This window comes from Nicotiana tabacum, chromosome 16, assembly GCF_000715075.1.
Source record: "Nicotiana tabacum cultivar K326 chromosome 16, ASM71507v2, whole genome shotgun sequence".
Classification (NCBI taxonomy): Eukaryota; Viridiplantae; Streptophyta; class Magnoliopsida; order Solanales; family Solanaceae; genus Nicotiana; species Nicotiana tabacum.
The window spans coordinates 7128737-7155722 of NC_134095.1; the positions used below are offsets into that span (position 1 = coordinate 7128737).

The window sequence follows — 26986 nt, forward strand, 5'->3', positions numbered from 1 at the left end:
AACTACTCAAGTTAACTCTCTGCACTATTCTCTTGTTTAAAACGATTCTGTCAATGAGGAAGCCATCAGCCTCTTTCAGTATTGACCATAAAATTATGCATACTATATTTCCCACTGTTCTTTTATGTTGGAGTCTTGGAAAAAGAATTCACTATTCAAAGGAATCGTAATACATAGAAAGGCAATTCTCTTTACTGACTCGGAATAATGTACAAAGAAATATGAATAAATTTTTATTGAATTGTTACAAATTGAAAGAATATTTAACAAAAAGGTCATATATAAGAAGTCCTAATTGTTGACTAGTATACAGTTCTATTTTGCTTGCAAATTTTCTTGCTCTATACATATATATACTTCTCCACCTAAAGGTATCAAAAGGTAGACTTTCTTAGTTGCCAGCCTTTGTGGTAGAGACAGCAAGTCTAGAAAGAATGAATACACAAATGGAGGAAACAAACACAGCTCCAGCAAAACAAGCAAGATCCAGTCCATTAACCACAGGAACATTCTTGAATTTCTCCAATACTCCAACTTGAAGTAGCATTATTAGTGCATGTCCTATTCTTGATTTAGCTTGCATCACTGACTTCATTCCCATTATCGATGGAAGTGTCTGAAAGTAAAACAAATTTTGGCCCGACCTTTGATCTCCTTCAACATTAGTTCTTGATCCCACGAACATGACATACAATCCCATTCCAAAAGTAAGCATAGCAGTCCCTAAAAGAAACATATCTGAAAGAAAAAATAGAACATTATTCGTTTAGAGTTAATTCTAATTTGGTAACATAAAAATGCAGTCAATTATCTGCTATAATCGGTTAAAATACGTTGATAGTATAAAAATAAATTAAGAAAGAAGTACTTACCTATAGCTTCGATCAATAGCTGCACGACATGTCCTAGGTCTGACTTCTGTGAGAGTGCGATAAAATAGTGGAAGTATGACTCTACCACTAGGTAACAGCCCTGCAATAACGAGGATGTTTATGTATTAGTCTTAAAATTGTAAAATTCAATGATATTCACCAATCAAATGCTAAAACCAAAGACATAATCATAAATAATAATAATAATAATAATAATAATAATAATAATAATAATAATAATAATAATACTAATATATATTACCTCAACAAAGCATAATAATGAACCAATCAAAGTCCCTGCAACTGCAAAGAGAGTGAAGAACCGGCAATCCAAAATACCCTGCAAAACAGAATTCCATATATCCACTAAGAAAAAACAAATCTTTAGCATAAGAATATACTTCAATTTCTTGGGTTTTTATTCATTTAGTTAACAGGAAGTAGGAAATGTCAATCTGGGATTTGGACTTGTGGACATAAATTATTATGCGGAACTTCAAACTGTGTATACACACACAAAAAAAAAAAAATCCATACAATAAAATCACACTGATTTTGAAGTCGATAACTTTACACCCTGTATTCATACCTCTACTAGTTAGACGCATAGATTGACAAAGGCGGATCTAAAATTTTTAGTACATGAGTGCACTATTAAAAAAATGAGAAAAAAACGTATTAAGTATGAATTAATCCCTATTCCTCTTAATAAATAACTCAACATTCAACCAAGTGTATCATTCAACCTTCTTGGAGTATGAATATCAATAATTAATATTATATACCAATTTAGAAAATAAGTACATAGAATACCTAATTTTGCGGAAAGACCATGGGTTCACGTGCCCCATAATTTTGCCTATAAATCCGCCAGACACGACATTTTATATCCCTATGAGAAAAAGAAAATCCATACCTTCTCGATGAACAACTGTAGATGATGCAACTTCTGCGGCATTTGTTTGAGGAAGTTTTTCAAGTTCTGAAGTATTAGATCTGAGACATTTTCTGCTACTAAACCGATATCTGGAAACCAGTTCTGTGTCATTGGTTCGTCAACAACCACACATGCCAATCTTGACATGGTGCCTGCCCCACCAACATGAGCCTTAGCTGCCACTGGTTTCTTCTCCACATCTCCGCCACCAACATTAATCTTACTACCTTTGTTTAAACATAGTAACCTCAACGAATAATTCCTGAAAGATTTACAAGGTGTTTGTTTCCGAGCATTGTCACCTAACCCCAATTGTTTTGAGGTACGTAACAATCTACCACTGATGGCCATTTTTCAGCTTGTTTAATTTTCTCTTTATTTTTTTTGACTTACTTTCTTTCTCCATTGGACCCAAGTATTTATATACAATACACAGAAAAAGTGCAGAAGATTCGTGGCATATTAGCTAGTATTGTCGTGAAGTAATGTGACCTTTGTTTTGGCACTGTTCTCCACTTTTCTTGGAGAGGTTGGTTTTGGTAAGGTATTATGAACTTTTCAACAATGTTAACCGCAAAAAATGTGGTGCAGTGGATGAGACTGATCTTTCCTTAACCAGAGGTCCCGAGTTCGAGTCCTAGGTATGAAAAAATCCTTGGTAGGGAGCGCTTTTCCGAATGGGATCCTACGCGGCGCGAATCCGGATATAATCGGGCTCCAATAAACACCAAGTGGGAAACTAAAAAACACTTTTCAACAATGTTACATTACAGTGTGTAGGGTCATAAGCATTCTCTTCCGCACACGTGGCAGTTCGTATCATTCCGCGGACTTCTATTCGTAGAGAGAATAATTTCAGAATTTGGAAAGTGGGATTCCTTTTTGATTTACATGGTTGAATTTTAAAACGCAGCTTTGGGCTGTATATCAGCTGTCGCCCCACGTGCCTTAATTTGTAAAACCCTAGTGAACGGTGTATACGAATAGATTGAACGTCAAGCAATTGAAGTTCCATTTTAGTGGTCATAACTACTTAGGTGATAGGTTTTTTTAATAGAATTAGGGCTAAATTTGAATATGTTAAACAGGTTGAAGCTTAATGTGTCAAAACCAAATCGCTCAATTAAAGTTCATTCTTCAATTGTTTATTTAAATTTGTATAATATGTTTTACTTTTTTTTTTGCTAATGAAAAGACTTATATTAGAAATTAAGTAACGTGAGAGTTATAATTATTATAAGTCAAGACCGTTCAAATAAGAAACAAAGCTGATAAAGCAAAGGGAGGTGGATTTTAACCCCGATGTTGATCTGACGCAACTGTTTTCCCTATTATATAACCGAATATATTTTAATAAGCTAAATTTGACACTTCTATATGGGACGATTCAAGCTCATCAATAAGTTTCTGTACGACGTCTTTCTCTATACTATTCATGGGTAAACCCCATACAAAAGATATTTAGGAAACAAGCTAGTGAAGAGAACAAAAATTGAATGTGTGGCCTATTCATTCGCACCTTCTTTCCACATGATTGTAAAGGAGAGCAGATTTAAACTTGTGAGTACCACGTTTGAATTGTGACATTTGTTGGCCTTGGTAGAGACGCGTCTTCTTTTAATCACATGAATTTCCTTACTTTCATCTTTGGAGTAAGCATTCGGCAACAAGAAGACAAATTCTTGGGGGTAAGGATAAAAACTATGGAGCTGTAAGATTGGTTGAACCATATTAAAATAAATATATATTTAGCTCACAAAATGATGGTTGGGCTTGTTTTTGTGTATCCGTGAATAAATAAATAAATAATTGAATCAACTGTTTTGGTACACATAAACAACACTGTCTCTATTTTTTTTTTCCCATAAATAAAAGGAAGATTTACTGGTTTGAGATCTATTATTTGTACCCAGGGACAAAGCTAGAGTAGAGGGCGGATGAGACAGGTTCATTTGAACCTAAAATTACATTGTGCATATAATGTCAAAATCCTTTATATGCATGTATATTAGATGTTTATTTTTTAAACTTTTTTTTGGTCTCATTGGTAAAAATCCGTTCTCCCCATATGATTGTACTTGTTAAGTGAATTATATAAGATCAGAGGTAAAACTAATGGATTCGGATGAACCATAACGTTTATAGAGAAATGTATACTTTTAGCCGTTACCATATATATATATATATACACTTTTTGGCTGTCAAATGTAATTTGTTTCTTTGCCTCGAGAAGAGAGGAGCTGTGGTGGTGTCATAACCCAAAAATCTCAAATGTCGTGATGGCACCTATAATAGTACTAGGCAAGCCGACATCCACAAATAACTACACATCTTTAAATTGAAAACATAATGAAACAAGCTTAATAGTAAAAATCTCATAAATAACTGATTAAGAAAATACCACAACTCAATACAAAATCCCCCAAAATTCGAGTGTCACTAAGTACATAAGCATCTAAATGACAACACAATCTGACTGCTAAGACATTGTCTAGAAAGATAGAACAGTACAAATAAACTAAAAAGAAGGAGAGTCGAGGTCTGCGGACGCCAAGGCAACTACCTCAAAAGTATCCAAGCAATAGAAACTCCAAACCTAGCAACCGCCATGTCCAGAAGTACCTAAATTTGCACACGAAGTGCAGAGTATAGTATGAGTACAACCGAGCAGTGACGAGCTCAGAAAGGTACAAGCCAATGCATATTAAAACAGTACAAACATGATAAGAAAAATGACAGTAATACCTCATAGAAAACTCATAATCAATTGTACACAATACAGAAATGTAGACATGCTTTCAAGTTTAACAGTTTAAGCTCAACATGGATAAAATATGTGAAGTATGACTGATATGAGGAATGTTGTATCTCTATATCTACATGTCAAATGTGCACGTCACAATCTCTGTCACAGTCTCTGCCTTTCGGGTGAGCACTCTGTGGCGAGCACTTTGTGCGCACTAGGTAAGCCTGCAAACCACACAGGAGATGTAAACCATACTAAGCAATCCATGTGCGGCAGGCTCAATACAGAAGACATTGAGGTAACTGTGAGCACCTAATTTTTACCCTACAGAAAATACTCCTACAAATTCACAAAAAATAGATTTGTTTTTAATTATTTTAATTTTTATAGAATTTTTAGGAATTTCTTGCTAATTGTTGTTTGCACTTTAGTTGCATGTTTAATATCTTAAAATTATAAGAAAATACCCAAAATGTCTGAAATATTCATTGCATAATATTTTAGGTTTATTTGCATTTAGGAATTAATTACATTGATTTAATTGCATTATTAAGCAAAAATCACAAAAATGGTCATTTCTACATATTTAGCTTTTAGTTTTTAAAATTAATATTTAGCTTTTAGGAATTAATTACATTGATTTAATTGCATTATTAAGCAAAAATCACAAAAGTGGTCATTTTTACATATTTAGCTTTCTTTAGTTTTAAGTTAATTAGTTGTTTTAATGATAGAAATAGATAAATAATTTTAATTTTTACAAATTAGATTAATTTCGGACTCATTTTAAGTTTTAATTGATTATGATTTAAAGTCCAAAAAAGAAAAAAGATTTAAGAAAGGAAGATGGCCATTTTTCTAAGTCAAAAATTGGACTGGGTCACATTAAAATGGCCCAATTGCTTTAAATCAAGCCCATACCTGATCGGCCTAACTCTCTATATTCCTAAAACACCCAATTCCCCCTTTAATTCAGGTGATTTGCATTTATACCCACTTTTTGGGTCACATTTTAACGTATACCCCCTTTGCAAAAAAAATTGCAAGCGTACCCACTTTTCGCGTAAACTTCAGGCATACGGGTCTGAAGTAGCAAATGCGATTACGCAAACTTCAGCATTCTAGTAGACGGGCCTGAAGTTGTTTGTAATTGTTGAACTTAAGCATTCTACTAGCTGAAGTTTTGTTCTCTATTTGCTGAACTTCAGCATGTTTTAGCTGAAGTTTTGTCCTGGATTCAATAGTTTTGTCGTAAAACTTTTTCAAAAACTTCAACAAAAGATGCTGAAGTTATTTAGTTTATTTAAAAACTTCAGCACTAAATAAGCTGAAGTTTTGTCCTGGATTCATTAATTTTTTCATAAAGCTTTTTCAAAAACTTCAGCAGAAGATGCTGAAGTTATTTAGTTAATTTGTAAAAACTTCAGCATTAAATAAGCTGAAGTTTTTTGTCCTGCATTCGTTAGTTTTGTCATAAAGCTTTTTCAAAAACTTCAGCACTAAATAAGCTGAAGTTTTTTTGTCCTATAGTCGTACTGGCTGAAGTTTTGTTCTCTATTTGCTGAACTTTAGCATAATAGTTCAACTTTCAGAGCTTAGTGTAAGAATTGCATCAATAAAGCCGCAATCAGCTTGCTGTTTGATATCCCATTCCTGGATCAATCTGAATTCATTGCAAATATAATAAATACGGACAATGAATTATAAATAGATGAAGAAAAGTTCTAAAATGTTGTTTCAACAAAAATGACAGTAATTATGAGCAAATCAGTAGTAAAATATACTACAAATTAAAAAAATAAAGAGTAAAATAAAGAGTAGAAAAGAAAGAAGGAAGAAAGGAGCGCACAAGTAACGTATATGTTAAGTAATTTTAAAAATATAGTTATCTATACTATATTAAAAGCACGAAGGCCCTTAGCGAAATATCGTTCGCCTTTTTTACCCTTTGAAAATAAAGTATACACTAGACAAAATAGTCATTTAACTATTTTCCTAATATTTATGACTTTAAAATTACCTAAATTTCAATATTATCTTTTTCCTTATTTAAACTATATAATATACCATATTTATAAAAGACATACCAGCATAATCAATGTAAGAAACTAGCGTGTACTAGAACTCATTCAAGGTTTAGGAGTGTTGTCTTTGTTTTAGAATTATTGCCGGTTAATTCTTTAGAATTTTACTATTTTAGTAAAAAATAAAAGAAAATTAATTGAAAGAGAATAAATATAAATTATTACTCTTTTAGTGTGAATATTTTAAAGGTTATTCACTATTCTCTTTACAACAAATAACTTAAAGTAATGAAAGGGTGCATGTGCATTAAAATTTACCAATAAGTAATAGATTTAATTTTAGGTCCATAATTGTTGAAGTTTCCTATACATGGTAAATCAAACTTATAAACCTAACATGATGAGTAAAAAAATATATATCTATAAATAAGTTTACCAAAGACAACAATGCAATTATTAAAATAATTACAATTATATTATAGTAATAATAAACTATAATGTATTTTAAATTTTTCGTTGAAGTTATACATGTTAAAGCACAAACTCGGTTAGATAATTGAAATATAAATAAGAAACCAAAATTTATATATCTAAATTAATGGTAATAAATTGTACCTTTTCTTTATAAGAAATTTAAGGATAAAATAGTAAAAAATAAAGTATATTATAAATAAGTCGTCATTTTTAATGTTTTCCTTTTTTGGCATCCAGTCCTACAAATGCTAATCTCACTATATTTTTTTATATTAAACTATTTATAGTAGTTATTAACTCAATCGTAATTACTTTTATAACTTTATAATATCAAGTTTATACATATTGAAGTCTCATGTACATCGCAAACCAAACCTATAAACATATTAGGAACTATCTATAACTAAGTTTAAAAATGACAAGACTATATTTGAAAATAATATAATTATAGTAATAATAACTATAATGTACTTTAATATTTTTGTCGAACGTATACATGTTAAAGCTCAAACGCAATCAGATAAGTGAAACATAAATAAGATAAATTTATATATCGAAATTATACTAATAAATGGTATATATTTTTGTAAGAAATTTAAGAATGAAATAGTAGGAAAAAATATATTTTAAACAACTTGTCATTTTTCTCGTTGCATTTAGTCCAACAAATGACAATGCCTAGCTCTATTTTTTTATTAAATTATTTATTATAAGATATTAATTCAATCACATTCATTTTTTAGACTTTACATTGTCAATATTAATTTTTGGAGCTATAAGACTAACCTTTTATTCTCTTTTGTGTTTTGTTTTTAGTATTAAGTCATTAAAATAACAATAATTTTCATGAGACCTCACACATACTCATAAATCACAATAAATTATCTAGAAACTTTTGTCGGCCAAGATTTCTTCATTTATTGAGTTAACTAAATGAGAACACCATTCAGCAGTTCCAAGAATATTTCTTTAACTTTTATTATATAATTTAAAATTAATTAAATATATAGTCGAATAATATTTACGTAATTTTTAAAAAATTATGTACTCATTAATATATTAATATAGGTACACGCGTAACGCTTTAATATACGTATATTAACGTCGTAAGTTAAAATGGGTGTGTGCAATTTTTACCTTTAATTCCTTCCTACCAAAATCACAACCCTCCTCCTTGAAAAAAACCAACAGCGGCGCTCCATAGCTCCTCTCTTCTTCAACGAAAAACAGCCACCCCTCCGTCTTCAGCAACAGAACTCCCTCCTCTCAACACCTTCAGTTGCCTCAACAGTCCTCTCTCTCGTTTTCTGCGTCGCTTCCGTCATCGGCGAACTCACCGGAAACACGAGAGTAGCGGCGCCTCATCTTTTCACATCTCCGCCAGCCGCCATCTCTGACCCTCGCACCCATATCTCACTCTCGCCTGATACACACGTACTCAAGAGCTTACATAAATGGGCTGGGAATTTGAAAAGTCTAAATCTCTGATTTGAAGAACAAAACAATAAAAAGGGAAAGAAAAAAGGAGTCCGAAATTGCTCAAGTTGGTTACTACTGGTTTTCGAATTTATTTCTCGGAGTTTCTGGATATCTGTTTGTGTAAAAGTGCTGGGATTTCGCTGAGCTGAGCTGCTGCTGATTCTTGACTCGTTAATTTCGCCCCTGTTTGGTTTTCTCTTCATCGAACTTAATTCTAGAGGAACTAGCTGTTTCCGGCTGGATTAGGCTCTCAATTTTGTTATCTCAGCTTAATCGGGTATGTGCACACACCCCTGTTACTCCGTTTGAATGCCATATGAAAAGTAAATTTGTTCATCTTTTAACTCGGCTCAACTGCATAGATCTATCGTGTGTAATTGATGATCTTGTTTTGAATTGTCTCCTCTGTTAGACTACGGAATTGTTTATCCTCTAATCATATTCAAATGTTTAGATCTAGCATGTATAGTTGCTAAACTGGTTCTTAGAATTCCTTCTTTGTTAAGATTTGAAATTCTCAGCAGGTTGAAATTAGATATTCGAGTTGTTAGATGTTAAGGGATAATTTGACATTTACTGTTGATAATTAATCATTGTTAGAGTTTCATTTGTAATACCATAGATTTATCGCTTAAGGTTGTAGGTTAGGGGAAATTGTGATGTCTTTTTTACCACTAGAGTGAGACTAGCCAGTTAGGAATTAGTCTTAGGATGCTATTGATCAACTACTGATGATGGACTTTATCTTCTGTGTATTAATACCTTACATATTCTCGTATTTCCTATATCTCTTATATTGCTGTTACTTTGTTTTTATGGTATTTATGTTATGTTATGGATTTTATGGTATTTTATGTTGTTTTATTATGAGTCTATTGATAGTACTAATATAGTGTCTCTTGTTGCCTCTTTGAGCCGAGGGTCTCCTGGAAACAGCCTCTCTGCCCCTCGGGGTAGAGGTAAGGTCTGCGTACATATTACCCTCCCCAGACCCCACTTGTGGGATTACACTGGGTTGTTGTTGTTGTTGTTGTTGTTGTTGTTGATGTGATTTTAGATTTCAAATAAGTTAGTATGATATGTTAAACTATTTTGTTTGTTCTGCATTCATTTTCATCTGTTCTCATAAGATGGATGTGTAAGTATCTGTTGGGTAATTCTTAAAATATGGATGGCAAGCTTGAAGGTCAGTTTCTTCGAACTTGTCCAGTTAGTTTCAAAGTTGATTTAAATTTTAGTGGTGTTGAATGCACAATTGCTAACAGGTCGCAGGGTTTTGAACTTGTTAATGAATCAATAGCTAATCCATTTCACCACAATTAATCTCCATAACACAAGGCCTTACAATAATCTCAAACTTAGGAGTTGAACAAATTATGGATGTTTGTAGTTCGCTTTAGACACAATTTAATCTATCATCATAATTATGTACACGTTCGCATGACATGATTATGATTTTTCAAAAATTAAATCGAGGTATGCGTCCGCGCAACTTCGGCCAAACAATCTTTAATTTATAAAGCGTGATAAATCGTGTACACGTATGTGTGACATGGTTTTCGCGCCCCAAATAAAACGGGTTTACACACATGTAATCCGTTTCAAGATTAAATCCATAAACGCCATAATTAAAGGCGGTAAAAAGGTAAATGTACATATGTTCTAAAAATGAGTAATTAAACAATTTAATTAAGCCATGTATGATTAAAGCGATCGTGCTAAAACCACGGAATCCTGGAGTGCCTCACACCTTCTCCCGGGTTAACAGAATTCCTTACCCGGTCTTCTGTGTTCGTAGACCATAAATAGAGTCAATTTCCTCGATTTGGGATTTAAAATAAACCGGTGACTTGGGACACCATAAATTATTCCAAGTGACGACTCTGAAATAAATAAATAATTCCATTTCGAATAGTCACTTTAATTGGAAAAACTCCCTATCCCCTCAGGAAAAAAGAGGTGTGACAACCACACTCAGCCTTGATGATCTTGAAGTTAAAAAAAGAGAGCCTTTTTAATTAATTAACGTTGGCAACCCAGTTATAAAGAGAAGAGCTCGCTTCTGTTGCTTTGTTCGCTTCAGGGGAAGTGATCCTTTTTGTGTACCTGATACGCTTCAGATCAGAGAAGCGCCAGATGTCTCGCTTCGCATCGCTTCTCGCTTTAAGCGAGGAAGCAGTCACTTTTAACAACACTGAATCTGCCTCTCCCATCAATACTCTACCATCCTCGTCTTTGATGCACCTCACTTGGTCCAAATCCCGAGCCTTCCTCTCTGTCGCCTTGGCCAGCCGGAATAATTTCTTCTCCCCGCCTTGGCCCCTAGTTCCTGGTACGGACTATCAAAAGCGGCAGTCTTAGCCTCTGTGACCGCCAGCTTCGCCTTCTTCCTAACTACCTTATATCTCTCTCTGTTCGCTCTCCTCTCTTCCTCGCTTGTGCTCCTTATTAACTTCAGGTATGCCCCCTTCTTCGCTTCTACTTTACCTTGTACCAGTTCATTCCGCCACCAGTCGCTTTTGTGCCCGCCAGAGTAACCCGTCGAGACTCCCAACACCTCTCTCGCTGCTTCCCTTATACAATCCTTTGTCGACGTTCTTCCTCTCTCTCACAGCCGATAACCTCCCTTCCAACTCCTGAGCTTTATCCTTAGTCAAGGTGCCCCACCTGATTCTCTGTCGTCCTCGTGCAGTCCTCTTCTTCCTCTTCATCATGATACCGACGTCCATCACCAAGAGCCTATGCTGCGTCGCGAGGGTCTCACCCGGGATAACCTTGCAATCCTTGCACAACCCTCTGTCACACTTCCTAAGGAGAAGACGTGTTTTCAATCGTCACGGAATTGAAATACGAAACTTGAAAAATTGATTCTTGTATCTCAATGTGCTGATATGAAATTTTAGAAAAGTTTTGCAGGCTTTTATTTCAAATTTTTCAATATTTGATGCAGATTTTTATTAGAAGATTTATTACTTTGAAGTTCAAGGGTGTTGTTATGCTGAGCTTCTTGCCTCTTAATATCTATTTAATTAATGTATATTTTATCTTATTTGAGCACTTGACCCTTTCGAGTAAAAGAAGCATTCTTATATTTGACGGCACTCATCTGCTCCTCTATCATTGCCTTGGGACAATTTGAGATAATCTCTGGATTCGTCCCTGATTTATTGAATTTGTGTTTTGGTTAAAAGGGAAGGTTATTTACAATTTGAGATAAATGGGGTTCTCTACATACTCGTTGCTCATCTGTTTCTAATCATATCTTGCAGAAATGATTGTTTTGGCAAGTTCAGTGTTTTGCTCAGCCCCAACATGGCCACTGTGCAACCCATCAGAGAGCAAGCAACACTCTAGTACACCCATCTTTAGGAGGCTGACTTTAACAAGATGTCAAGCCAAAAGATGGTAAGATTTTCTTTGACAATTTGGCGATCAGTTTCTGTGCAATTCTAAGGCTTTTCACTAGGTTAACTCTGTTCTTGACGCTAGCTGTGATTGTTATGATATGTACAAAGAGCTAGTTCCATATGCCAATGCGTGGTCTTGGCAAAAGGCCATTGTCGACAAGAGGAAAGCACAAATTGAAAGGAATGAGGATCTTGCGGACACACTCATTGTATTGCAGCATCAGCCGGTTTATACGTTGGGTACTGGTAGTTCTGAGGAGAATCTACATTTTGACATAAAGAATGCTCCTTTTGAATTGTATCGAACAGAACGTGGTGGTGAAGTGACTTACCATGGCCCTGGTCAGGTACATTTCACTTGCGCCTACTTCCCCAATTGTATTGATGCAGTATGATCCTCATTTTTCGTAGTGTGCTCTGCAGCTGACTGAATAGGTTGTTTTTAATGCTTGATGGTATTGATTCAAGGGCTTGCAAAGTTTCTATTCTAAGTTCTCTAATCAGATGTTGGTAAGCTGAAATGGGGCTTTGACAAGACTGCTGTTATACTCTCCACTGCTTAACTGCTGGGGCAGGGATGTGTAGATGGTGTTAGGTTTCCCCTTTTTGAAATGTATTACTTAGGATTTGCATATGTGCTTAAAGACTTTGAATCATGTGTTCGTTTGAGCTCTTACACTTCTGACATGTGATGCTTTTATCTGAAATTGTAGCTAGTTATGTACCCAATCATCAATCTCCGATATCATAAGATGGACCTTCATTGGTACCTCAGGAGCCTTGAGGAGGTGATTATACGAGTTCTTTCTTCATCATTTTCTATGGAGGCTTCCAGAATTGACGGTTTAACTGGTGTTTGGGTCGGTAAGTTCTGAATCTCCATATTATTTGGATGGCCTATATCAGTCTGCAACAGTATTATCAGATATTTCTAAACAAGATTTTAAGATACTGTGGTTATAAAGGTTTAGGTGAAAATAGTTAGTTAAAATGGTTTGTATTGAAGGTCCCTCATGTGCTCTGGGGCATATGAATGACATTGGTGATTTAGAACAATTTCTCGTAGGAGTTGCCTAGTCATGGGAACTGGCAATTTCATCTCAATTACATTGTTGTTTCTCCCCTTCCACACACCTCGCATACGAACCTTTTCTTCATTTTTTTATCCCTCAAGTTTTCTGTATTGTTATTATTACGTCTCTTAATTCTGAAGGGAGGCATGAAATACTGGTCTAACACTGGCTTCTTTCAGAGGGTCGCAAATTAGCTGCAATTGGTATCAGAGTATCTCAATGGGTCACGTATCATGGCCTAGCGCTGAATGTCACCGCAGATCTGGCTCCCTTTCAGCAGATAGTTCCATGTGGGATCCGTGATCGTCAAGTTGGAAGCATAAAGGGATTACTGAAGGAGTTCTCAGTCTCTAATGGCTGTGGTACAGAAAACCATCAAGACACTGATGATTTCCAACTTATTGATATTGCTCATAGATCTTTAGTTAAGGAGTTTTCTGAAGTTTTCCAAGTTGATATCCATGGTAAACCTATACCTGTTTTAACTTCTTTTAGAGAAAGCCCTTCTCCTGGCTTGATTAAGGATATGACTTATTCTTGAAGGGTGAATTAGTCATGAAATTTTACAAAGAATTATCAGATTTGATGCAATTTTTTCTTTTCAAGTGATTTGGTCTGATTGATCTAAATTATGAGCATTGCAATTCTGCAATTGATACTTTAATATGGATACGGAGTAGTATGCTTTTGCTGTGTCGAACATGTATGGCACTGGTTAAGAGTGTATTACCATCAAACTCAATTATTCCTGAAACAAACTTATCTTCTTCCTTTTTGGATAAGTAAAAAACTAATTAACAAGGTGTAAAGATTCTTTCGTTGTACATTTGGACATTTGTTCTGTGGCTCCCTTTCTATGTGGTCGGGAGCTACGTTATGGTTTCCTTCCTCTCTGGTTAAGTAGCTAAAAAAAGAAGCGGTATCAGGACCGAAATACTGCATCAGATAATTTGAAGCTAATGCAACCCAAAGTTTCTATAAAACAAAAAAGAAAAGGATGAACAACTTCATCTACAAAGATTAGTAGTTTTCAGAAACAGGTCTGGAAGGAAAGAGCCTTTGAAGAAATGTAAGCAACGACCATAAGCAAGTTATTCCCAAGACTTGGAAAGTCACTATCAAAGCAATCAATGCACCATTTCTGTCAAACAACTCCGGGGTGACAGGAGCTCCGCTCATGGCAAACATCAGCTTCTCCACAAAATGCACGGATCTTGTCAACTGATATATTCTGTAAACCTGCAAATATTCGAAATCCTCAATTCTCCATTCTACTTTCACACCCGAAAGAAAAAGAAAATGTAGCAGTATACATACCTCAAAAATAATTGGCACCACGGGCCAAGAAGATGATCCATGTCTGTCAAGAAATCTCTCGAATAAATATTGTACTAAACAGCCAAGCAGAAAAGGAGCCACTGCAACCAAGCCTGGCAAGCCAAGTGAAGGCCAGGTAACATAAAGAGCAAAGAGGGGGGCAAAAATCTTAAACCCCATTACAAAGAAAGCAGATGTTATATATCCCTTCAGCCCAGTAATAAGGCTCCATCTCTTTGCACTGAATTGTAGATATGGCTTCTGAACGTGGTCAGTGACCCGAAGGTATGTCGCAAGGCCAATATAAAACATGACCTCAGAGAAAAATGAAGACACAATTTCTGCAAAGACATGTAGATTTCATTAAATTTTGACATGTATAAAAGCAGGTGCAGCTAATCGTGTTCATCTAACTATGTTCACAATCTCATGGCTCATACAATTTGGAAAATCTCAGTTCTGTAAATCTGATAACATGCTACCTTCTAGTAATGGTAAAATAGGAAGAGATCCTATTACATGATACGACTCTTCGACCAGGAAGATGCTTTTAGGTGGAAGAAAACTGACCATAAAATCAGTATTCAAGATATCATAATGTTGTTGCTTAACAGCTTAAACAAGCAAGCTACACATCAACCGAGCTTGCCTATTAAAACTATCATAACTACCAGAACGTAATCAGCTAGCCCAAAGTAACACTTCAACCTACAATTCAAAGTTGGGTATTTTTACTACATGCAGCTGATACAACAATCATAAACATAAAAGCAGAGGAATCTTCTGAGACACTTAAATCTTGTTTTCCATCAGCTTAGAGCATACTGCTAATTACATCTAGTGGGGATGTATCTAATTAACCATTTTAATTGTCTGAGCTAGTAGCTTCTACTCTCCATGAATGAATAGAATAGATGATTGCTAACAAACCATAGGAACTTATATGCTTTATCCCAAAAGAGACAGACAGTTCATGATCGGAGTACCTCCCATAGGAACTTATATCAGCTAGATAACCACAACATTCAAGCTTAAGAAAATAGCATGGTCCCACTTCTTTGTTCATTAACAAACTAAAATAAATTGTTTGTTTAATCCAAAAGGGAGATATTCCTAAATTATGTTATAAAAATTGACTAAATTAGCCCTCACTATACACATCAAAACATTCAAAGCTGATAATTTTTTAACATCATTTCCACAAATTTCTATATCCAATCACTAGATTAGTCAGCACCATTCCAAGAATTTGCATATCCAGTCAATGTTTACAGAAATCAGCACATATAAAGTAACAACCAAGTATTAACTAAACTTTTGGCATACCTGCAAAGGTCACATTCTTGATTAAGTCATCAATGGCAACAGCAATGAAGAACCGAGGAAGCACTAAAGAAGAGATCAACGCAATAGGAGCAATAACCCAGAGAAAGGAGCTTCTTTTTTCCTCAAAAGGGGCTGACACCAACTTACTTTCTTCAATTAGTTGGTGAGTAAGTCCGTGGAATGAAACAGAACCTGATTTACCCCGAAATGGTTCAGACCCATTACTGGCGATTAGACTTACACTCCTACTTTCCCTGCCATCATAATTTAACTTCTCCGGAGGACTAGAATTAGAGGCATACACTATCAACCCCTTCTTCAGTGATGGAATAACTGTAGTAACAAATAGACCATATTGAAGCAGAGCAAAAAATACTATATTTCGAGGCAATATAGAGGTACATAAAAGAGGAAATTACAAAGAGAGAAAGGAACTTTGCATTCCAACTACGCACAATAGTATCTTTAAAGCAATATAGACACTCCAACAGAGGAAAATTTCAAAGAAACAAGAAAATTTACATTTCAACCCACAATATTATCTTTATAGGAACAAAATAAAACCCAAAAGAGAAACTGAAAGGAAGCAAGGAAATTTACATTTCAACCCAAAATACTATATTTAAGTCAATAATAGGCATTCAACAGAGGAAATTGCGAAGAAAACGAGAAAATTTACATTTCAACCCAAAATATATCTTTAAAGCAATAAAATAAAACCCAGCAGAGGAAATTGAAAAAAAGAAGGAAATTTACATTTCAAACCGTTTTGAGCAAAAGGGTTTGTTTTCTCCAATCGAACATAGCTTCTGCCATTGTTCTTCCGCACCAGAGATGACACAGAAACCTAAATAGAATTAACAAAATTTTACAAGTGTATATACAGATAGCTATGGGCTAAAAACAAAAAAAAAATACTTACATTGTGAAACTGGAATTGAGAACATTTGGGGATTGAAGCTTCATGTTGAAGCAAAGAACAAGCAGATTGCAGGTTCATATTTTGTTTTTTTTAAGGATAGTAGTAAACCCTAAACCCCATTTGAGCTCCTTTCTTTTTTTCTTTTAAATTCCAAGTATTAATTTACAAATCTCTCCGTATGTTTACTATAATGACACATGGCCTCATGCAGTTTGCAATATTACGGACACCTTATCCCATATTAACGTATTTGAACATCCGAGTCCACCAGCTAAAAGCTACTCCCTTTTTTCAATATATATGAATTTATTATTACTACTTATTTGGGAACTCAATGTCCCAATTTTACTTTAGGATCTGTTTGGAAAACCATTACATAATTAGAATTGGTGTAATTACTAGCAGAGGTGGAGCCAGAATTTCAAGTTTATGAGTTCGTAATTCTAATTGTTTTAAGCTACTAGGTTAAATTAATTTAGATATATTCAATGAATTTTTTAAAACAAATACAGAGTTTGAACCAAATCTACTCTAGCTCCGCCCCTGATTACTAGGATAGTGATTACAATGTTATAATTACGACAACCTGTTTGTGTCATAATATAATTACAGTGTAATTACAAGTATAATTACATAGTTAAATTAAATTATATATATAAAGTTAATTATCAAAAATTAAAAGTTAAAATTTAACAAATATATACCTTTATAAATAATATTAATTTTGACATTTAAGATAGATATTGATTCTTGAAAATATATTAAGTAATAATCACATATTTGTAACTAATATTGTAAAAGTATTTGATATATATTTTTCAAAATTAATAAAATTTTACTTTAATGAATAATAAAAACTAAAAGTACATATTTTGTAATAACATCATGGACTGCATGCCTGATAAAAAGATTAATATTTATAAATATAATGCCATAATATTAATCATATATTTTATGTAAAAATAATATATCAATTCTAATTGAAAAATGAATGGCATGCAATCTTAGATAATAAGTGAATACTACTAAAGCAAATAAAATTGGATAAAAAATATAACATAAATTCAAAAAAAATAAATTAATGTAATACTCTTATGTAAAATTACAACATAACTTAAACTAAGTTTCAACATAATTTAAGTAAATATAATTCAAAAGAAAAGAAAAACATAAGTTTATAACCTCATTTAACAATGAGATTCTACTTAATGACATCACTCATTATATGCTAACTTTATTAAAGATTCTTTCTTTTTAATATTAGGAGGATGAATTTCAAAAAAAGAAAAGAATAATAGCACAATTGTGCTAAATAAAAAAGAAAAAAAATATAAGCAACTACATGGAATCACAAAAAATAAAGATTGAAAAATAAGAATATTATTTAAATATTAAAAAAGTAATCTATCCTTTTAACATATTTAAGTTTGCATATAACCTCATCATAACAAAGTTCAACTCTAATAACATTACTCATTATAAGTCAAGTGACTTATTTTTTCTAAGATTACGAGGTATAATGTTTTAGAGAACTTAGAATAATAACATAGCTAAGTGTATTTAAAACAAAGAAAATAAGTAATAAAGAAATAAATTATGAGAAATTATGTAGAAACGCGTAAAGTAAATGTTAGGAAATAAGAAAATAAAAAATAAAAAATGTAAAAAATATATATTTGAAAAAAAAAGAATTTTAAAAGTTTTAAAAAAATTAAAAGTAAAAAAATAATATAAATAAAAAGTAAATTAAAAAGAAAAAAAGAATTTCAAAAAAAAAAATAACCTGGGAATTACATCATGTAATTACTAGCAATTCTCAGCTCCCCTTGAGAATTACAGAGTGTAATTACACCCCCCAGTTACACCTAATTACATGCTGACTAAGTAATTACTTGATCGGACAAACATGTTAAAACTGTGTAATTACACCCTAAATTCAATTAAAGGGTGGCTTTCCAAACATGCCTTTATTGTTTGGTCTTTCCTTTAAAATCATGAGTGTTGCCTATGCTTTTGTTCGTCTCGATGTGTCTATTGAAATCTTTTTTTTTTCATCTTTTCTTGAGCTGATGATATATTGGAAATAACATTTCTACCTTTTCAAGATAAAGGTAAGGTCTGCGTACACACTATTCTCCACAGACCTTACTTGTAAAAGTATACTATATTTCTTATTGTTGTTGTTGACGTGCTATTGAATAGTTCCGGTGAAAGAAGACTAGTGAATGATGGCGTTGTAAATCATTTAAAATTAAAAGTTATGCTAAGTAATACTATAGTGAATATATTTTTTTGTAAAAATAAATCTTTTAGACGGCTATGTCAATCCTTCCTCCCTTATTGTTAAACTTGCTACTAAGTATAAGTTTTTGGGAGGATAATAAAGTAAAATTCTTCCACAAGTTTGACATCAAGTATGAAATGTAACATAAAAATGAATTTTAAGGAATGCTACCTAAAATTTCGGGCATATCAAATTCTTAAATTAATGAGACTAGTAATATGAGCCCAGGGTAATTAATGTAATTTACTTAGGTTAGTAGGTGTATCTGTAAGTATTAGAAGTTAGCAACTACCTACACGTGGGTTAGCTGTCAGATGTTAGTTGCTGGTTAGATATGTGTATATATACAGTGTAGTGTATAGAACAGAGGTGTAATTTATTCTTCTCTTTACTGAATGAAAGAGGAAGCTCTGAGCTCAATTTTCTCTTCCTAATTCATCTGTGTGCGTGTGTGAGTTTCATCATGGTATCAGAGCCACACGACCATTAGTGTAGTCTCTCCATTTCGATCTTCGAATTTTACTTCAGAAGCTCACTGAAGATAGCATCGATGGCGGAAATTGACAATGAACTGCCGCGAAAAGTCAATCACAACCGTCCTCTGTTTTTGAATGCAAATGATAACTCTGGACCAGTATTAATCTCCTTACAACTACGAGGACCGGAGAACTATTCTGTCTGGAGCCGAGCAATGCGAATTGCGATCCTAGGTCGAAACAAGCTAGGGTTTATTGACGGCACATACAAACGGAAAAATTACGGTATAAATCTCGTAGATCCTTGGTAGAGGTGCAATGCAATTGTATTATCATGGATAATGAATTGTGTGTCACTGGAGCTGCTCAGTGGAATCGTTTACTCGTCAAATGCAACGACTGTCTGGAATGATCTAAAGGAACGCTTTGAAAAAATTGATTGTTCAAGGATTTTTCAAATTCACAAAGAGATTGCAACTGAATATCAAGGTACTGCATCAATATCCGCATATTTCTCAAAATTACGATTGTTATGGGCAGAGTTTGATAGCTTAACACCAGCACCGGGCTGCAATTGTGCAAAATCGAATAAGTCAATAGCATTTATGGAGAGATTGAAGCTATTGCAGTTCCTAATGGGCTTGAACGAGCCATATAAACAAGCTCGCAGTCATATATTGATGATGGTACCAGTTTCTTCTATGAACAAAGCTTACTCAATGTTAATGGAGCTTAAGAGTCAAATAGCCATGACAAATCATTCAGACATGACTGGGGACGTGATACAACTGCCTTAATGACAATTAGAGGTGGTTCTCCATTTACACCTAAAAGAGGCTATAATCTATATTGTGATTTTTGCAAAATGAAAGGGCACACTCGAGAAAACTGCTGCAAAATTCTATCCAACAGACTTCAAGCATAAAAAAAGAAAAGGGGATTCAACTCTCTTAATCCTGCATCAGTTGAAGTCTTGAAGATGCTCAACCACAGCACCAGGGAAACAAGAATGCAACTCAATTCAATGATAGGGCCACTACATCATCAAACTTTGGCATAACACTAGTGTTTACTCAGGAATAATTCAACCAGATCTTGAAAATGCTGAATAAAAAAGGAGTGCCAGACACCTCAACCAATATGGCAGGTATGTCCTATTGCAGTGCTTGCTTGGTAAGTGATACAACTAAGTCTCACAATTGTATTATAGGCACTAAAAAAACAAATCATATGACCTCCATTTATAACCTATTATCAGATACAATGGAAGTGATGAAAAACAATAGCAAAATAGTAAATTTGCCTAATGGAACCAAGGTAGCAGTATCACACATTGGCAATTGCAGAATAAGAGAAAACCAGGAAGTAAAAAATGTGTTGTATATCCCGATTTCAAGTACAACTTGTTGTCAGTCTCTAAATTGACAAGGGAAGTTAAATGTATGATTGCCTTCTTTCCTAGATTTTGTGTGTTCCAGGACCTCTACACTGGAAAAGTGAAGGGGATTGGTAGAAAAGATGATGGACTCTACCTACTAACTACTATATATCTAACGGAAAAGGGCCAAACATGCCCCTAGACTATTGGAGTTGGTACAATAATACCTCCCATCCACCTATTTTGCCAAAATTACCCTCACAGTTATCTTTTCGGCTCAAGACTGCCCTTACGATTAACAACCATGTTAGGTAGAAAAAAAACTTTAATTAATTTCCATGTGTCATCGTCCCATTGACCTAACTTAAAATTCACCTAAATTAAAATAACGAAAAAGGGTCAAACCTTTTTCGTAAGGGCAATTGGACGATGACATGTGGAAATTAATTAAGTTATTTTTACCTAACATGGTTGTTAGTCGTAAGGGCAGTCTTGACCCGAAAAGATAACGATGAGGGTAATTTTTGCAAAATAGGTGAACGAAGGGTATTATTGTACCAACTCCAATAGTCCAGGGACAGTTTTGACCCTTTTCCGTAGATCTAATAAGAGACAAGAAAATAAGCCCACACACTCATTGATTGCTAGATTGTACCAACACACATTGCAGCTTTAGCATAGGAGGAAGGGGCATCCCTTTGCAAGAGTCATGAGAAAACTACTATCCATTAGTGAAGAAGAATGTAGAAATATAGTAAATAATTGTGATATATGCCTTTTGGTAAAACAAGCAAAGTTACCATTTCCTATTAGTAATACTAGAGCAAAAGGTGTGTTTGAGTTGCTACATATGGATGTTTGGGGACCATTTAGAGTACATACCTATGATGGTAATAAATACTTCTTAACAATAATTGATGATCTCTCAAGAGTGACCTGGATTTACTTGTTGAAACTAAAGTCAGATGTGATAGTAGTAATCAAAAACTTTCTGCTAATGGCACATAATCGAATAAAAAATAAGGTAAAGAGGATAAGAATTGACAATGGAACAGAATTCATTAATTCTAAATATTCTAGATTATTTAGTAGTCTTGGGATCATATATCAAAGATCATGTCCATATACACCATAACATAATGGCACAGTAGAAAGGAGACACACACATTTACTGGAAGTGGCTAGAGCAGTAAGGTTTAGGGGATATATCCCTCCTAACTTTTAAGGTAAGTGTGTATTGATGACAACCTACTTCATTAACAGGATGCCAACCCCAGTGCTTGCAGGGAAGTCAGCTTTTTAGGTGTTTCACAAAAGAAGCCCCTCAATGGATCACATAAGAGTTCCAGGATGTCTATGTTATGCTGTTCCATCAGTTGTAGGAGACAAATTTCAACCCAAAGCACTGGCATGTGCCATGATGAGGTATTGAGCCGTTCAGAATGGGTACCTGTTATTTGATCTGACTAACAAAACTTTCTTTGTTAGCAAGAATGTCACCTTTAGAGAGTATTTTTCCCTTTAAATCTATTGGCATTGACAGAACTCCCTTGTTTGTTCCTAGTCAATGGCCACATGATGAAGAAGTCACTAAGCAATTGCTTCTCAGAATGGTGCACCTGATACTAGTGAAGGGAATGGAATTATTGAACCAGATGCGGCTCAAAATCACATAGTATTCAGGAAGTTGCATACTATGACAGTGACATTAATAAAGAATCAACAACTCTCTACTAAGAAGATGACATGGCTGACATGCCATATGCAAAACCTGCTATTAGAGAAACAACTGAACATGTTGATTCTACAGCTGAGATTGTAGATGGAGACATAAATCATGAAGCTGAAGTTAAAGTTGCACAACCTTACCCAACTCACAATGCCCAAAATTCAGATACTTCTCTGAGAAGGTCTTCTAAGGATAAGGCTCCACCACTTTGGCTAAAGGACTATGTAGCTACAAAAGCTTCTAGTTCATGTGTTTACTCACTAGACAACTACCTGAGCTATGAATGTCTCTCACCCAAATAAAAGGCACACATAGCAGCCTACTCAACAAGTGTTGATCCTACTTCTTTCCATGAGGCATCACAGTATCCCAAGTTGATTGATGCAATAAAAGCTAATCTGTCTTCTCCGGAGGAGAACAAGACTTGGATTATTATGTCTCTTCCACCAAACAAGAAGGTAATAGGATGCAATTAGATTTACAAAATAAAATACAAAGAAAATGGAATAATAGAAAAGTACAAGGCAAGGCTGGTGACTAAAGGGAATAATCAGAAGGAGGGTCTTGACTATCAGGAGACTTTTTCTCCTGTTGTCAAGATGGTCATAGTGAGAGTGGTTCTCTTTATTGCAGTAGTTCAAGGCTGGCTCATTCATCATATAGATGTGAACAATGCCTTCCTACAGGGAGACCTTTTATGATGAAGTGTATATGCAGATTCCTTAAGGTTTTGCCAGCAAAGGATAGTCAATCATGGTATGCAAGCTTATTAAGTCCCTTTATGGACTAAAACAAGCATCAATGCAGTGGAATATGAAGCTTGTGGAAGCATTAGTACAATCAGGATTTGTACAAAGTCAACTAGATTATTCTCTACTGATAAGGAAGATTGGACAGAAGATAGCAGTGGTTCTTGTCTATGTTGATGATCTACTGATCACAGGCAATGGCAAAGGCTTGATCTTGGAGACAAAAGGCATTCTGCAGCAAACATTCAAGATAAAAGATCTAAGAGAATTGAAGTTCTTCCTAGGAATAGATTTTGCAAGATCCAACAAGGAAATTCTTATGAATCAAAGAAAGTATGCTTTGCAGCTTATATCAGAATTAGGTTTAGGAGGTGCCAGACTAGCATGGACTCCTATAGAGTACAATCTGAAGTTAACTAGCAAGGAATATGACAATCATGTGGAAAAATGGGGAGATGAACTCTTAGAAGATATTGCATCATATTAGAGATTGATAGGCAAACTACTATACCTCCCCATGACAAGGCCAGACATAAACTTCGCTATACAAACCTTGAGTTAGTTCTTTCAATAGACAAAGAGATCTCACACGGAGGTAGCATTAAGAATAGTGTGGTATAAAAAAAAGAACTAGAAATGGGTGTCTTATTGTCAAGCAAGCCATCAACTCAGCTCAATTCCTACTGCGATGCTGATTTGGCTTCATGCCCCAAAACCAGAAGATCATTGACATGGTACTTGGTAAAGTTTGGGAATTCATTGATATCCTGGAAATAAAAAAAGCATACAACAGTCTCTAAAAGTTCAACAGAAGCTAAGTATATGCGCATGGATTCTGTAGTATCAGAGGTTATTTGGCTAATCAGACTATACTCAGAACTTGGTGTCCAATTGAATTTTCCTATGACATTGCTATCAAAAGCAGTAAATCAGATTGCTGGAAATCCTGTTTACCACGAAAAAATAAAGCATAAAGAAATCAATTGCCACTTCATAAGGTAGAAGGTACAGAATGGGAGTGTAGCACCAAGACATGTGCAATCAAGAGAGCAACAAGCGAATATTCTAACAAAAGACTTGGCAGACCACAACATGAATACTTGGTTTCCAAGCGGGGACTGCTTAATATCTTTGCATCCTCCAGCTTGAGGGGGAGTAATGAGACTAGTGATATGAGCCCAGGGTAGTGAATGTAATTTACTTATATTAGTGGGTGTATCTGTAAGTATTAGAAGTTAATAACTACCTACACGTGGGGTTAGCTGTCAGATGTTAGTTAGTGGTTAGATATGCGTATATATACAGTGTAGTGTATAGAACAGAGGTATAATTCATTCTTCTCTTTACTGAAATGAAAGAAGAAGTCGTGAGCTCAATTTCCTCTTCCTAATTCATATATGTGCGTGTGTGAGTTTTATCATAAAATAATATTAGGAGTTTGTTTGGTTCATTGCAGGGATATTCAGGGAATGCAATATCAGAACTAGAACTTTATATAATTATATATGTCATGACCCAAAAACTGACCCGATAGTGATGACGCCTATCGTGAAACTAGGCCAGCCACTTATTTCCAGATACTCCATTTTTCAATTAAAAACTTAAGAAAAACTCATATCTTTAACAGACACCCCATAAGATAAAAGTAAAAATCAAAACCAGCGGAAAGAAATACAAGCCCGACCTCGGGTGTCACTAATTCATGAGCAAAATACTACAACTGTTCGAAATAAACAAGATTACATGGTCTGAGAATATCCAATAAAAAGTACTACAAGGAAGATAAGGAAGGAGAAGGCGGAACTGCGGTGCCAGGCAGCTACCTCACAATCTCCAAAGAAGAGTCTCCAACTGGTATGATCAACAACCACTATCGTGCCCCGAGATACCTGGATCTGCACACAGAGGTGTAGAGGGTAACGTGAGTATACCAACTCAGTAAGTAACAAGTCCAAACTATGGACTGACGGTGGTGACAAACCAAACCTTAACAGGTAGCAACATTTAACTGTATAGAAAAGTAGACATGCTTGCATTTCAAGTAAATTCTCAGCAATAACTAAATACAATATGAACAGTACAGAGTGTAAAGCTTAGAAACCTCTAAGTACTAATGCACAGATAACATGATTAAATGTTATGTGTACCTCCACTCACAAGTGCTCAACCACTCTGTAATGTATATGGCCATCCGGCCTAGGGAAGATCCATCCCGGAATATATACACAACACTTACTGCAGTCATCCAGTACCGAGGAAGGCCAATCCAGCCCTGTGGAGAAGATCTATCTCCAGGTATCAATACTTCAGACAAGATCCATGTCCAGGGAAGATCCATCCCTCAATACCATCAACTGCACTCACTGGGAGTGTAAAGACTCCAGAGGGACTTCTCTTAGCCCAAGCGCTATATCAAGCCAACAAAGACATGATCAATATCTCGCTGCGGCGTGCAACCCGATCCCATACTGTCACTTAATATCAGGCTCTCGGACTCACTCAGTTATTACTCTCTAGTCTCACATACACGGGCTCAAAAATGTCATGATACTAGCCCGAACAATGATATGATATTTCAATAGCAATAATCGAGACTGAGGCATGATATAATATGCATGAACGGGACTGAGTACAGAATATAAATGAAGCAAATGACATGATAGATAGAAACGGCCTCTTGGGTCTTAATAGTGTTGGTGTGAAGCCTTGACATGATAATTAGCATGATTTGCAGCTCATTAAACTAATCACATAATTTCAACATAGATATTAGCATGAAAGAGTCACTAAGTGGTGCCATGGAATGACCCAGCCGCAATTCTCATGGTGCACGCCCACATGCCCGTCACTTGGCATTTGCGTCACCTCAATAGTAATCATAAATCACATAGTTCAGGGTTTCGAACCCTAAGAACCAAGTTTGGAAGCGTTACTTACCTCAAGCCAAGCCAAACTCTAGCCCGCGACGCTCTTGCCTCTCGATTCGACCTCCAAATATCACGAATCTAACCAAAATCAATATATAACCATCATTATAAGCTAAAGGAGTGAAACCCATACGAAAATTATCAATTTAACTTAAAAATCCCAAAATTAGCCAAACCCGACCCCCGGGCCCACATCTCGGATTCCGATAATATTTATAAAACTAGAATCCTTACACTCTCGCGAGTTCATACATACCAAATACACCACAATCTGACCACAAACGACCCCTCAAATCCCTAAATCAAAGCATCTAATTCCAAGCCTTAATCTCCCAACTTTCTTCCCTAATTTTCACTTAATACCATGATTAAACAATGGAAAAATGTCCATAAACACAAATAATAATGGTTAAGAAGCTTACCTAACTGAAACCCTTCGATTCCCTTGGAAAATCACTGCCCTAGCTCTCTTCCCATCTTCAAAAATTGTAAAACTTACCAAAATTCGCGAAGGGGGCCTTTTTATACCTTCTGCCCAGCGATACCGCATCCACGGTCCATTTCCCGCACTTGCGGGATCGCTTCTGTGACTATCCGGCCGCTTCTGCAACTTTTCATTTAAATTCCCTGACCGCACATGCGACGCAATACCCGCACCTGCGGTCATGTAGGTGCGTTCATTTCTCCGCATCTGCAATTTTTGCCTTATTCACTTGTGGCCGCATATGTGGTTGATTCTCACTTCTGCGATCGTTGCACCTGCGGTCCCCTAACCGTAGGTGCGGTTATGACAGAACCTCAACTACTTTAGCTGCAAACTCTAACTCCCAAACTTCCCGATAACCATCCGAAATCATCCCAAGGCC

The 26986-nt window shown here is 35.1% G+C and overlaps 4 protein-coding genes across 4 annotated transcripts; 2 read left to right on the forward strand and 2 right to left on the reverse strand.

Annotated features, from left to right (window-relative positions):
• Window positions 1–210: 210 nt before the first annotated feature.
• LOC107790028 (uncharacterized) lies at window positions 211–2214 on the reverse strand. Its single transcript, XM_016611924.2, has 4 exons — window positions 1789–2214; window positions 1135–1212; window positions 873–972; window positions 211–738 (listed from the first exon to the last, which is right to left on the reverse strand). The coding sequence occupies exons 1-4, from the start codon at window positions 2158–2160 to the stop codon at window positions 392–394; spliced, it is 897 nt and encodes a 298-aa protein (XP_016467410.1). The 5' UTR covers window positions 2161–2214; the 3' UTR covers window positions 211–391.
• A 5947-nt stretch (window positions 2215–8161) lies between these two features.
• LOC107790027 (octanoyltransferase LIP2p, chloroplastic) lies at window positions 8162–13617 on the forward strand. The gene is made up of 5 exons (XM_016611923.2): window positions 8162–8809; window positions 11802–11937; window positions 12022–12286; window positions 12653–12803; window positions 13192–13617. The coding sequence occupies exons 2-5, from the start codon at window positions 11804–11806 to the stop codon at window positions 13551–13553; spliced, it is 912 nt and encodes a 303-aa protein (XP_016467409.1). The 5' UTR covers window positions 8162–8809; window positions 11802–11803; the 3' UTR covers window positions 13554–13617.
• A 344-nt stretch (window positions 13618–13961) lies between these two features.
• LOC107790025 (uncharacterized) lies at window positions 13962–16735 on the reverse strand. Its single transcript, XM_016611921.2, has 5 exons — window positions 16578–16735; window positions 16412–16502; window positions 15656–15988; window positions 14330–14670; window positions 13962–14251 (listed from the first exon to the last, which is right to left on the reverse strand). Exons 1-5 carry the CDS (start codon window positions 16653–16655, stop codon window positions 14033–14035), a joined length of 1062 nt encoding a protein of 353 aa, XP_016467407.1. The 5' UTR covers window positions 16656–16735; the 3' UTR covers window positions 13962–14032.
• Window positions 16736–19678: 2943 nt separating this feature from the next.
• LOC142170147 (uncharacterized) lies at window positions 19679–20134 on the forward strand. The gene has a single exon (XM_075231972.1). It carries the CDS (start codon window positions 19679–19681, stop codon window positions 20132–20134), a length of 456 nt encoding a protein of 151 aa, XP_075088073.1.
• Window positions 20135–26986: the final 6852 nt, after the last annotated feature.